Below are 14,324 nucleotides of genomic sequence, written 5' to 3' on the forward strand. Positions count from 1 at the left end.
AGATTCCTAACAAAAAAAAAGAGAAAACTGAGGAAGGCCCAGAACAGATTCTTGGAGAACACCTGCTAAGAGGAGCCAAGAAAGGGGCATAGATCCAGCAAAGGGGAGGGAGAAGATACAGGTAAAGAGAGGAGGAGAGCCAAGCATGGGATCTCTGAGGAAGAGAGAACATGGAACAACAGAGTCATTTATTTCACAGAATGACAGGAAGTAAAGGAGGATAAGGACCAAACCAGAGTCTCTTTTATTTGGTAATTAGGAGCTCACTGACAACTCTGAGAGCAGTTCAGACCATCTGGCATAGAGACCATGGGTGGAGGGACAAGGGTAGCTTTTTTGTCAACCTCCTGGTGAGACCTGGGTAAACCCTGTGTAACTGGGACAAGTCACTTGATGTCCACAGGCCTCAGGTTCTTCATATGTAAAAGGGGGGGGGCAGACTCAAAGGTCTCTGAGGCCCCTTCCAACTCTATACTTAGAATCCCATGATTCCATGTTTTTAGAAGGTTGGAAAGAAACTGCAGATGCGTTATAGTGATGACTTGCACACTGAGTTCCAGGAACAAGCAGAAGAGGACAAGATGGAGGGTGCAGGGACAGACCTTCCAACACTGATCTTCTGTGGTTCTGGGAATCACCTGATGTGTTGTACATGGGGTGCTCTGCCTCATGACCTCTTCAGTCTTCACATTCCTTTTTTTTTTTTAGCATTATTCCCTAGTGTGAATTCTCTGATGAAGAGTAAGTTTTGACCTCTGGCTGAAGGCATCCCCACATCTATTACATTCATAAGGTTTCTCACCAATATGAATTCTCTGATGTAGAATAAGTTCTGACCTCCATCTGAATGTCTTTCCACATTCATTACATTCATAAGATTTCTTTCTAGTATGAATTATCTGATGTACATTAAAATGTGAACTCTGTCTGAAAGCCTTTCCACATTCATTACATTTATAAGGTTTTTCTCCAGTATGAACTCTCTGGTGTACAGTAAGGCCTCTCCTCAAACTGAAGGCTTTCCCACATTCATCACACTCATAAGGTTTCTCACCAGTGTGAATTCTTTGATGCTGAGTAAGGTGTGAGTGCCATTTAAAGACCTTCCAACATTCAGTGCATTCATAAGTTTTCTCTCCAGTATGAATTCTCTGATGTACAATGAGTTGAGATCTCTGGCTGAAGACTTTCTCACATTGTTTACATTCATAATGTTTCTCTCCATTATGAATTCTCTGATGCTGAGTACATTGTGAGCTCTGTGTGAAGGCCTTCCCACATTCATTACATTCATAAGGTTTCTCTCCAGTATGGATTCTCTGATGTTGAATAAGTCCTGTGATCCATCTGAAGGTCTTTCCACATACATTACATTCATAAGGTTTCTCTCCTGTATGGATCCTCTGGTGTCCAACAAGGTGTGAGCGCTGGCTAAAGGCCTTCCCACATTCATTACACTTATAAGGTTTCTCTGCAGTAAGTATTCTACAATGCGTAGTAAATTGTGAGCCTTTGGGCCAAGCCTTTCCATATTCATCATAATTACATGGTTTTTCTCCAGTATAAATTCTGTAAGGGAAAGGAATGGATGAATTATAGTTAAAAGGGTTCCCACACTCATTAGTTTCTTTTAATAACATAGCCTATCATAACAAATGAGCAACAAAATTATAATTAAAGTGTTTCATACATGTATTACTTAGGGTATCAATTCCTGGAGTAGATAGGTCTGAATAGACTCTGAAACTCTTTCCCTGGGGATCCCATTTATGGAGAACCCTCCTATAGACACACTGCACTAAAGAAAAAGAATTGGCCCTAGACTGAAAATTAAGCCATAGTTCTTTCTTTCATGGCCTCTCACTTTATTGGGATTATTCCTTAGGAGGACGTCTACTTGCCTAGACTGGATCTCCTCATCACGCCCGTTCCTTTTTATCCTGGCATTAGGTTCTGAAGCTTCTTCCTTGGACAAACAGGGATAATCCTCCATGAGCCGTTCAGGCGATGATTCTTCTGAAGACGTGCCAAGCTTTGGTGCTGACTTCTTAGGGTCAGGGATAGCCTCCAAACCTGTGGGGAAAAGTATAAAAAACCCTCAAACCCTTTTCCCCCGGCTAAGAGAAAGGTAATTTGTGGCTTACTTAGTTCTGTCTTCTCTCTCTTCCCTCAAGAAGTTATTGTCAAAGCTTGTGTTAAGACAAATAAAACACCACCTTTTGTTTATCATAACTTTTGTAGTTTTTTTTATATAGTTGTCTGCGGTTTTATTTTTTATTATTTTAAAAGTTTTACTGATGCATTAATATTTCTTCCAAGTTATTATGTGAAAGGCAGATAAAGATGCTCTCACAGGCCAGAGGAAAACAAAGCATTTTTATATCATTAAAATATTAAACACACACTGGAATTTCGGTGACTTAATCTGGATAGCAAGATCCAGTATTAACTTCTACAATGTTACTGAAAGTAAAACTTAAAACCCTTCTGTTCTTTTCTTACCTCTTTCCAAAAATCAATGATCATAATCTCTAATGATGAGCTTAAGTTCAAGATTTTCAGAAACGCTGTCATGAAGAATGTGTAGGGATTTTTTGGGAAAGCTTTATTCTGGAAAATCCCAGTTATTTTATGTACACTATACTAATTATGCTATTTATGTGCATTTTTAGTACTACACAAAAGGAAGGCTCATGATTTATAAGTTTTGGCAGTACAATAAATATTTTAAAATAAGTACATGGTATTATTTCTCTCCCATAAGTTATATTTATAATAAAGCCATGAGAAAAACTGTATTACATTGGATTAGTATGTCCCAAGGAACAAAGCATAAGATATTCCAGGGTCAGTGTGAAGTTCAACATTTACCTTATTGTGCTTATGTTGTTTAACTAAACCAAAGTGCACATACTGCATCCTCTCCATATTCATTAAGGGTGGAACAATTTCCAAGGAGAAACAAGGTAACTGGTGAGCTTATGAAATAAGAGCTCCTTTAGGAATAGTGTCTACTAATAGGTAAAACAGCATCCCACATCCCCTTTCCAGTACACTGATAGAAGACACTCCACAGGAGAATCTTGTCATGTTCTTGAGGCCTGGGAGAGGTAGCAGCTGGACATGGAGAGGGCTTACTCCTCACAAAAAGTCATTCCTTTAAGAAAGTGTATTTTTTAATCAGAGAAATGAGACCAAAGTTGGATATGACTTGCTAAAATATGAACTTTTCCACCAGATAATTTGTTGTTTAGTCATGTTCAATTCTTTGTGACCCTATTTGGGGTTTTCTTGGCAAAGATACTAGAGTATTTGTCATTTCTTTTTCCACCTCATTTGGGGAATGAGGAAACTGAGTCAAACAGGATTAAGTGATTTTTCCCAGGGTCACACAGCTAGTATCTGAGGTTGGATTTGAACTTAGGTCTTCCTGACTCCAGACCCAATGCTCTCTCCACTGAGCCATCTAGCTGTCCTGGGTTAACTTACACAACTCATTTTATTAAATTGTTCTGAATAAAACAGGAGAAATGCTTCTTTTTGTAGAGTCCTACAAGATTTAAAGACCCAAAATGTATTCAACTTTGTTGCCCCTTATTTTAGGAATTCATCTCTAGGAACAAAATAGCACCATGGATCTGGCAGCAAAGAAAAGGAAGGGAATGCTGAACAATTGGCCATTACACATAGAGAAGTCATCTGCAATACACTCCATAGCTTGTATAGCACTGCTCACGTCTATCTTTGCAAATGATCATTTCAATAACTAGCAATCCTTTCTCAACTGAGTCTCTCGCAAGGAGATTCTTGAGCACACCTATCTTCTGTTCCTGACTGTACGGGGGCCCCAAAAGTATTTTTATCCAGATTAAGTCACCGAAATTCCAGTGTGTGTTTAATATTTTAATGATATAAAAATGCTTTGTTTTCCTCTGGCCTGTGAGAGCATCTTTATCTGCCTTTCACATAATAACTTGGAAGAAATATTAATGCATCAGTAAAACTTTTAAAATAATAAATAACAAACCACAGACAACTATATAAAAAACTATTTCTATCACTCCAGTTCGTCAACTTGATATGAAAGTGTCTGGAAACAATACTGTGCCACTGCTCTCATCTCACTGGATGGATGAAGATTCTCCTGTTAGTCCACACCCAGGTGACAGGAACTAGATGGACTGGATTGGCCACTTGCCTGCCATTCAGCCCGCCAGCTGCTGTCACACTTCTTTGCAATTCTTTTGAACAGTTAATTTATATCTTTTCCTAGGCAGCTAGGTGGCACAATGGAAAGAGTATGAGGCCTGAAGTCAGAAAGAGACTCATCTTCATGTGTCAAATCTTAGTAGCTGTGTGACCCTGGGAAAGTCACTTAACTCTGTTTGCCTAAGTTTCTTCATCCATAAAATGAGCTGGAGAAGTAAACAGTAAACCACTCCAGTACATTTGCCAAGAAAATCCCAAGAGGGGTCACAAAGAGTTGGACATGACTAGAATGACTAAATAACAACAAAGTATCTTTTAACTATTTACTGTGGAATGGTTTTTAGTTTGACAATTCCTAACAAAACTGGATATTAACAATTACATTTTAACGAGAGATCACAGTTGTCTCATGTAAAGATTTTCCCCATTCTATAACTCCTCTTCTTATTCTAGCTACACTGATTTGCTTCATGTGAAAGCTTGGTACCTTTATGAACTCCCTTGTCTCTTTACATTTAGGGTCCTTTTTTCCCAGTTGGAGCATACATGGGAAAAGCTGCTGCTCTAAATGAAGGTCCCACCATGATGCTTCCCAGTTTGCCCTGCCATTCTTGCCATATACAGAATTCTCCTCCAGCAGTTTGTGTTCTTGGCTTTCCCATGATCACAGAAATGCAGAGTAGTCTGGAACTTTGGTGGTCAGGTAGCCCAATCTGTACCTGAAAGGAAACCCTATGGTGATGTACCTAAGAAGTGGCCATCCAGCCACTAACTGGAGACCTCCAGTGAAATCCACCCTCCCTTGAGACAATCCTCCTCTTGAAGTGCTGTCATGGTGACCACAAGTTTTACCCTTTAATTCTTTCATCAAGTCAGTCCGGTTCTAGCCCCTGGGGCCAAAAAGAACACATCACTTCCCTTCATATACTTGGAGGTGAGTAGGGCAATGGACCTTAGCCCTGCCCTTGGACATGAACTTGCTGTATGACTTTAAACAAATCACTTCACCTCTCTGACACTCAGTTTTCTCATCTGTTAAATTCAAGGGTTTGACTCAATGACTTCTAATGTACCTTTTAGGTCTGATTCTTGTTATTTTCAGGCTAAACACATTTTTTTAGAGATCACAGAAATCCTCATATGATGTGATCTCAAGGTCTCTCACCATCCTAGATGTCTTCAGAACATCCTTCAACTTATCAATACATCTTAATTGGTGGCACCCAGAACTAAATACAGTATTTCAGATGTGGAAAATAGGGCAAATATGGGGCAGGGAGCTGAGTGAGAGAAATGATAACTATTTCAGGAAGCTGTCTCTCTCTCTCTTTCTGGATCAAGATACCATAAAAAAAAAAAAATCTGACACATCATTCTACTGACTCATTATAAAGTGGCAATCTAGGGGCAGCTAGGTGGCATAGTGGATAAAGCACTGGCCCTGGATTCAGGAGTACCTGAGTTCAAATCCGACCTCAGACACTTAACACTTACTGGCTGTGTAACCCTGGGCAAGTCACTTAACCCTCATTGCCCTGAAAAAAAACAACTCATTTGGATCAAGTGGCAATCTACTCAAGCCCCCAGGATCTTTTTCAGATAATCTGCCATCTAACTAGGCCTCCCCCATCTTGTAAAGTAAGGTTATGTTTTTGAGCCCAAGCAAAAGGCTTTACCAAAATTATCCCTACTTAATTCTCTTTTATTAGCTTCAACACCCTTTAATTTGTTCTTTTTCTAGCTTTTTAAGTTTCATGCCCAATTCATTGATCTCCTCTTTCTCTTTTTAATTTATTTAAGCATTTAGAGATATAAAATTTCCCCTAAGCACTACTTTGGCTGCATCCCATAAGTTTTGGTATGTCCTTTAAACCCTGACTCTGTCATCCAGTGTGAGCCATTCCTCCCAGATTTCAATTTTCCGAAGATCTGAGAAGCATACAATTTATTTCTTCATACAAATCAGTAATTTTTTAAAAATGCCAACTAGTACCACTGTGACACCCAGCTGCCCAATATCAACGATAGGAGGCTTCAATTAAACAGACATCTGGAGTTCAAAAGCCAAGTGGCTAATAATTCTTTTGATTTTGTCCTTCTGAAGGATGGTGAATGGATTTGAGGAACATATCTCTATGCTCCAGGAAGCAATAAAGAGAAATTATATTTTGGACCAGATTTTTCACTAAACAGGAAGAACTGGTTACTGGGGTGTAAATAAGGGAAGAAATGACAACTTCATTTCAAGAATTTGTGATAGAAAAGGGGACTGAATATGCAAATCATCTTTTGAATAGTCTAGATTCTGGGTGGAAAGATTTCTACTTAAGAACTAAAATGTTATGAGGGAAATCAGCCTATATAGGTATCTGAAAAGATCAAAGAGGATGAAGTGGAAACTCGCCAACTGAGTTTTTAATGGAACATGGAAGCACGGACAGGTACCTCTGGATGACTGTAAAAGCATGGAACCATCTGGTAAAAATAGCATCAGAAGTGATTAAGTAACAAATATCTATATTTTCATTTTTTGTTTAAGTGACTTGCTAGTGTCAAGTGTCTGAGGCCAGAGCTGAACTCAGGTCCTCCTAAATCCAGGGCTGGTGCTTTATCCACTGAGCCAACTAGCTGACCCCACAAATATCTATATTTTCAAGCTACATCGAGAGAAAGAGATCAAGGAAGACATAAGACTGCTGTTTGGATGAACAGAATGGCAATAACTGACAACAGAGAGAAAGCAGAATGGATCGGTTCCCTTGATCCACTGTTACATTGTTTATAACTTCTGGAGACTTGTTAGGGGCCAGAGTTACACACGCATCAGAAGCAATTCTTGAATTTGGGTCCCATGCTCCATCTACAGAAGAGCAAGAGCTAGCTAAGAAACACAAAATAATGTAGATATTCTGTCCTTGTCTTGAATGGCATTTCTCTTTTGAATTACCTCTTCCTCTTTGGTACTGCTGTTGTGCGTGAATATGCTGTGGGTCCTGCTGCTCGGTGAAGTTCCTATCTTTCTTTGCTTCCTTTGTGGATTCCCTGAGATTTGTCTAAGTAAACCATCATGTCTTCAGCAATTATGCAGAAACGTGTCCATGTTTTTGCCTCGGACTGCTTCTCCTTTCCTTCCTCTAGAACTACATCAAATAACATCAAGAAAAGTGGCATCCCGGCTTTACTCTTGAATTTAGTGGTTCTCATCTTTCCTTACTGCACATAGAGCTAGGCTCGGTTTTAGGCGTGTGTTTTTAAAGCATATTATAAAATCAAACAGGTCTTTCAATGCCTCATCTGAGGGTTTGGGGTTTGTTTGGCATAAATGAGAGCTTCTGAGAGCACATTAAGAAGAGCACCGGAGCGGTCAAACCTGGTGCCATCTTACTATCTGATCCCGATTGCCGCCATCTACGTGACCGGCACCCGGATGTTCTTTAAGCTTTCCCCATTGGTTCCTAGGTTTCTTGCCCTGTTAATATACTTCCTTCATATACAAAGCTACCCCACCTCTACTTTTTACTGCGTGATTAACATAGATGCCTCCTCTGATCCACTGCAGTCAGAGGGCTCCTTCTACCATCTGAGGGGGACTGTAGTGAAGACCAACATTACTGCGAGTTGGCATCTCTAGGCCACTTTGTTTAATGCCCAGACTTTGCAACACTATGCCCTGACACCCAAGGTCATCGGCTTTCCTAATGACTCCATTCTGGGAGGCTGCTGTCTCTTCTGAGCTTTTGTGTTCCAACAGTGGCAATCCATCTTCCTGTGCAGCAGCAGCTCTGACTCAGTGGACAGGCAAAGACCTCAATCTTGCTCCTGCTTCCTTTTCAATTTCATGTCCTTTCAGTGGGACTTGCAAGATGTCAGAAAGGGCCTCTGATTCCTTTCTAGCTCCATGATGCTGTACCTTGCCGTCTCCCCGTGAACCAGACTTCCCTCCGCCAGTCTCCCAACCCAAGTCACTCCCCTCTGACTCATCAGAACTTCTTCACTGGTCTGGACTTCTTCCAGTTCTGAGGAACATGTTATCATCCCAGGAAAACAGGGAGGGTGAAGAAAAAGGTGCCCCTTGAGGGAGACCGGACTAAGCTGGGCACAAGAGCAGCAGGCATTCAACACAGCAGATAGAAAATAATGATACACCCAATGCAAATTACGATGAAGCTTGCCTTGTCCGCTGTCCTCACCTATAAATTTACTTATCTATTATTTTGTCACTTTGCCTCATAGGTGGAAATCCTTTCATTACCCCCTGGAGAACCACATCCACCCTTTAACAATTTGAGTCTCACTTCCCTTGCCTTACCTGCTATTTCCCTATTTTTTTTTTTTTGGTGGGGCAATGAGGGTTAAGTAACTTGCCCAGGGTTACACAGCTGGTGTCAAATATCTGAGACAGAATTTGAATTCAGGTCCTCTTGAATCCAGGGTCTGTGCTTTATCCACTGTGCTACCTAACAGCCCCTACCTGCTACTTCTCTTTATCCCAGAGTACACCTTCTCCTTGGGTCCTTGTGCTCCTTCAGGGAGAATCTCCTTTGTCCTCCTTTAGGTCAAATCCACCTCCTCCAACTTCTCCCCAGTCTGTGCTTCCCCAGTTCAGTCCCTTGGCCTTCTACACTCCCAAGCCTCTCAAGTCACCTTCACATTTCCCTGCTCCTCATTCAGCCTCACATCCATTTCTTCTCTAGCCCCATAACCTTCTCCTTCTGAAGCCTGAAGTCAAAAGTGCCCTGGCCCCACAGACCCAGAGCAACAGAAATGGTCACAGCACCCACTCAATGCTCCCACTTCCAGGACCATCCCTTAGGGAGGTCACTGAAAGGAAATGAAAACCTTGGTCTACAAACACATTGCATGAGGCGTGTAAAAGCCCTGGAGATGGTGCACGTGATCAGCGAGGGGGCCTGGCATATGTGTGCTTTATGGCACTGCCCAGTGCAGAGACATGGGGGGCATCATCGGTTAGGCATGGAGGTGGAAGAAAGCAGGCTCAGAGTACACAGGACAAGTATAACTAGGAAATACCAACAGCAACGACAGAAGCAAAGGTCAGAGACAGCCAAAGGCCTTTTGCCTGATGGGGGAGAGGCCAGAGAACAGGCTGGCCCAGGGGTCAGTCCTAAGGGAGGCACAGCCAAGGGGGGACATGTCAGGAGAGGGACTTCCTATAGGGAAGAAGAGGCTCTGGGAAGGCCCTCAGGCCTGGGGGGCTCCTGGGAGAGCTGCCTGGCCACTGGTGCAGAAGGGCTTCCCCCATAATGACCAGCTCTTGGTCACCATGACTCACCTGCACAGGGGCTCTGGGGAGCATCTCCCTCTGGCATCCAAGGGGCTTCCCCTCTCTCCAACTGGCAGATCACCTCTGGCTTGGGAATGGCCAGGCCTGTTCATTGACAAGATCAGTCGTCAGAGAACCACCCCAGAAAGAGAGGGGGGGGAGGGAGGGGGAGGGAGAGAGAAGGGGGAGAGGGAGAGGGAGAGGGGAAGGAAGAGAGAGAGAGAGAGAGAGAGAGAGAGAGAGAGGGAGAAAGGGCGAGGGGAGGCGCTCAATCCTAGTCCCCTTTTCCTTCTGGGAAAACACAGCATGCTGGGAATGCCCACATTATGGTCCACAGGACCACTGGAGGGTGTTCTAGATTTGGCAGCTGGAATCAGGGAGGAATGGGCCCCGCAGTGGAGCTGGTCTCAGACAGACACTAGGTCATTTGACCCAGTCCCTATAAGGGGATGCAGACTCGATGAATTCGAGCTATCTGGGACCAGAAGAGAGGACCTTGGGCCTGAGGGAACACAGAGTGGGGGTGGGGCAGCCTTAGCCCTTCACCTGGGAACAGGTAAGCAGGTAACCCTAGGAACCTCTCTCCAGGCCACAGGCATGAGGGATCTCTGGTCTCTGCATGCCCCACAACAGCCACCACCCTAAGAGGAAGGAGAGGCCTCCATGGGGCAGAGCCAGGGCTCTGGGGGAGCCTGGGCTCCTCACCTAGGCACAGGAGGTTCTCATAGTTCTCCAGCATCACCTCCCGGTACAGCTCCTTCTGAGAGGGGGCCAGGTGCCCCCACTCCTCCTGGGTGAAGTCCACAGACACATCCTTGAAGGTCACTGACTCCTGGAAGAACAAATAGCCGAGTGCTTACCCAGGGACCCTCCTTCTGATGGACCTGGGGGCCAGGGGAAGCCCACAGAGCTTGGAGGGGGTGCTTCTGGCCTTGCTGAGGAATGCAGTGTTCCAAGTCACATGGTATTGAGGACCTACTGTGTGTAGAGCTCGTGCTCAGTTCTGAATGAAGTGACAAAATGAGAATATTCTCACTTCCTGGACCCCAGTACGTAGCCTGTCTCTGTGTCTCCAGCCAGTGACTGCCCAGGCTCCCGTGGAAGACCCTGCGTGAAGGGCCATCCACTAGGAGCTGAAGTGCCCCATTCCACTGACCACCAGCTGTAACCATGAGGGAGTTCTTCCTGACCTCATCTAGACAGGCCATTCTGGCCTTGCTGGGACCTAAGAGAACAGGCCTGTTCTCTCTTCCAGCAGAGAGCCCTTCAGACACTGGGAAGCAGACATCATGGTGCCCTAAGTCTTCTCTTCCTGTGAGAGATCCTGGAACAGCTGGTCTCCTTCCTGGCTGCCCCAGGCTCCATGATCCCAGACTTGACCACATCCTTCAGCACCAACCTCGACAAATGCACCACATGTGGTCTGAGGAGAGCAGAGGCCAGAAGGACCATCGCCCTGCCAGGCCCAGGCCTGCTGCACCACTAACCTGGCTGGGTTATGCTGGGGCCTCACAGCCCTCACTCAGGTAAAGGAGCTGGCCCAGTTCACCCTGGGGGTGCCCACTCAAGCCAATCAACTCCCACAGGAGCATGGCTAAGTTCCCAGGGGATGGTCCCTGCCACAACATGGTGACGTCCCTACTTTCAGAGTTCTAAGGGGACCTACACCGCCCTACTTGTCCTTGCCTGCTCCTGAGCCCCCACCCAAGGTCCACGTTCACAACCAAGCCCTCAGAATGGGGACGACCTTCGAAGATCTGAAACATGACCATTCACTCAACCATAAAGCCAGAAAGATTATAGATCCCAACACAGGAAGGAAACCTCCAAGTCATTCATTCTCCGTGACCTCTGCAGCCGTGGCTGCTGCCAAGCACCCTCTCCTCCTTCATATCTTCTCCTCCGGGATTTCCAAGGCACCCCTCCTCCTTTGTCTGCTTCGCTGGATTCTTGACCAGGGCACACCCTCTGACCAGAGGTGTCCTTCAGGCTTCTGGCCTAGGCCCCCTCCTCTTCGACCCCACATTACTTCCCTTGGTGACCCTGTCAGCTCCCAGGGATCTATCTGGCATCTTTAGGGTGAGAATCCTCAGTCTCTCGGCTGACCTCCCACCTCCAACTGAATGTCCAGAAGACATCCTCAACTCAACATGTCCAAAATGGGACTCATGACTGACCCCCAGCCCCCACAGACAGTGGTCTGAGGGCGTCACCACCCTCCTCCCAGCCCCCAGGCTCAGAACCTCCCATCATGCTGACCTCTTCACCATCTCTCTCCCTGCATCCCCCCCCCACCCCAAGCTGGGCCAAGGCCTGTCCATTTCACCAAGGCCTCTTGTCCATTTCATCTTTGCAACTTTCTCCCACAGGCCCTCCCCCTTCTCTCCTCTGACGCTGTCCCCACCCTGGTGCAGACCCGGGCAATGTTGTCTGTCCTTCCTTCTGGAAGAGGACCGTGAGGTGAGGGTGATGGAGATGGCCCCGGGTGTTCAGGGCAGCTGGGGTGACGTGACTTGTCCAGGGTCATACAGCTAGTGAGTGTCTGAGGTGACATCTGAACTCAGGTTCTCCTGACTGCAGGGCCAGTGCTCTATCCACTGCCCCACCCAGCTGCCAACAGCTGAAGAGTCTTCCTAAAGGGCAAGTGGGACCAGTGCCCCCACCCCAATAAAATCCCCAGGCTCCTGCCTGCTTGGGTCGGCGTTCAAAGCTCCCTGCCCCACTATCTCCCTCCCCTTCCCCTGCCAGGCACTCCAGGCCAGACTCGGGGCACCTTCCCTAGTCGTGTGCCCCACCCGGGATGCCTTCCCTCCTGTCTGCCTCCAGTTGCAGCCCGGACCCCGCCGCTCGTCCCGGGCCGTCTGCAGTGGGGCTCCCCCTGAGGCCGGGCGCTCCCTGAGGGCAGGCGCCCCTAGATCTCCGAAGCAGGGCATCGCCCCGTGCAAGGTGGGCGGCCCGGACCCTCGGACAGGCCGGGCTCCCCGCCAGCCCCCGAGGCCTCACCTGGAGCGCAGCGGCCGCCGGGGGGCCGGGGGCCATGCTGCCTGCCCGGCTCCTGGCCCGATTGAGCCCCGGAGAAAAGGAGAGAAGGGGAGACAGGAAGGAGCCTGGAGCTGGACTCTGAGGCGGGGCTGGGGAGGCCTCAGCTGGGGAGGGGCGGTGCCACAGGCAGGGCTTCGTCCTGCCTCCTGATTGGCTCCCGGCCCTCACCGCGCCTCCGGCCTGACCAATTGCCGCATCTGTTGGCTGTGCGCCAGAGGCGACGAAGGTAACGTCATCAGCCAAAGCCCGCATGGCGCGCCAAGCTGTTCCTGCAAAGCTTTCTGGGAATTGTAGTTCGTGGAGCTGGCACCTTGGTGCGCTCCTGGTCTCGCTACCGGACTTCGGCCCCAAGTGTTGTCAGTTCCGTTTTGGGCAGCGAAGGCTCGCCCTACGTGCCCTCCCCCTCGGGCGAGGCCCTCGCTCCGGCTGTATAGGAACCGACCCCACCATCTCTGGGGTCTCAGGAACCGACCCCACCATCTCCGCGGTCATCTTCAGACCTTCCCTCCCCCGTCCCTATGCTTCCGTGCCCTTCCCCCATGCCCATCTCTACCCGCCCCTCCCCAGCTCCATTTCCTTCCCTGTTCCCCACCCGCACCCCCAGCTCCATACAAGGAGGTGCCAAGCCTTCGGTCCTCCCAGCCCCGCCCCCACTTCGCCCTCTCACCCCCCTCCCCGCTTCCTTTTCCTCTGCCTCCCATCCAGGCCTTCCCTCAGTCTCCCCCAAACCATCCACTGGGTGCCAAGCACTGGGCTGGTTTCTGGGAAGGCGAAGCCCAGAAGGAGGCCGTCCGTGCCCTCCGGGGCTCTGCTTCCCACCCCCCACCCCCCACCCCCAACTGCTTTGCCAGATGAGCAAACCCACACAAAGTCGGGGGTGGTTTTGGCCTTTAGCATAGCAGGAGGAGGACCCGGGAGCTGAACCTCGAAGCCTCGGGGCTTGCGGGAGTGTGGAGGGAGAAGGTTCCGGGACCGGAGGAAGCCTGGCCAAAGGCACGGGAGGGGGCAGAATGGCTGTCCAGGGAGCGTTCCGCAGCTCGGGGTGGACCCACAGCTGCTGCATTTTGAGCATCGCTATTTTGTTCTCCCATTAGTGCTTGCAATGAAGGAACCCCACATAGGATGCGCCATGGTATCCACTTGTGTCACCTGATCTGGGGAACAGCCTAGCCCCCCCCCCACTCCTGTTATGGTCCATTCTGGCAGCAACCCCAGAGCCTGAAACTGGGCCAAAGGCTTCCAGCACCAGATCAGCCCTGAGCTCCAGCAATGGGGACTTGGATGAATCTGCCTTTGCGCAGTCCCCCACCCTGCTCCTCACTGCAAAACCTGATTAACCTTAGCACTGTCTGTTGGGGGGAGTTTTTGTCCCCTCCTCCCCTTGCTGGCCAACTCAATTAACCCTGTGTCATGGGAGGATTATGGGCCCCGGTCACCCCAACAATTCTCTGGGGGGTTCAAGGAACTTTTTCCTTGAAACCTCAGGGGTTTTCCCTTGAAATCAAGTAGGCCTCTCCTTGAACACAATCAAGGACACACACACACACACACCTAACGGAGATAAGCGGCACAAATCGAACTGAGCTCCAGGACCATCACCCCACATTCCAGTCCTCCTAAGCATCTGGATGAGGTAATCCAGGAGAAGACCATCTGGAACCGCCCATCAGCAGACTGCTTAGGCCCATCAGGACAAAGCTGACACCCACCACCAGATCTCTTACAAGGGATTCTTCCTACCCCAGCGCAACGTGGGAAGACCACCAGCCCCTCACCCAATAAGAGACTC

General features: G+C 47.8%; 1 protein-coding gene across 1 annotated transcript; it reads right to left on the bottom strand.

The window, feature by feature from the left end:
- Nucleotides 1–202: 202 nt before the first annotated feature.
- On the bottom strand, nucleotides 203–12,629 carry LOC122746872 (zinc finger protein 184-like). The gene is made up of 5 exons (XM_043992939.1): nucleotides 12,497–12,629; nucleotides 10,199–10,325; nucleotides 9,503–9,598; nucleotides 1,902–2,073; nucleotides 203–1,569 (listed from the first exon to the last, which is right to left on the bottom strand). The coding sequence occupies exons 1-5, from the start codon at nucleotides 12,530–12,532 to the stop codon at nucleotides 711–713; spliced, it is 1,290 nt and encodes a 429-aa protein (XP_043848874.1). The 5' UTR covers nucleotides 12,533–12,629; the 3' UTR covers nucleotides 203–710.
- Between the last annotated feature and the right edge of the window lie 1,695 nt (nucleotides 12,630–14,324).

This window comes from Dromiciops gliroides, chromosome 3 (assembly GCF_019393635.1).
Source record: "Dromiciops gliroides isolate mDroGli1 chromosome 3, mDroGli1.pri, whole genome shotgun sequence".
Classification (NCBI taxonomy): domain Eukaryota; kingdom Metazoa; phylum Chordata; class Mammalia; order Microbiotheria; family Microbiotheriidae; genus Dromiciops; species Dromiciops gliroides.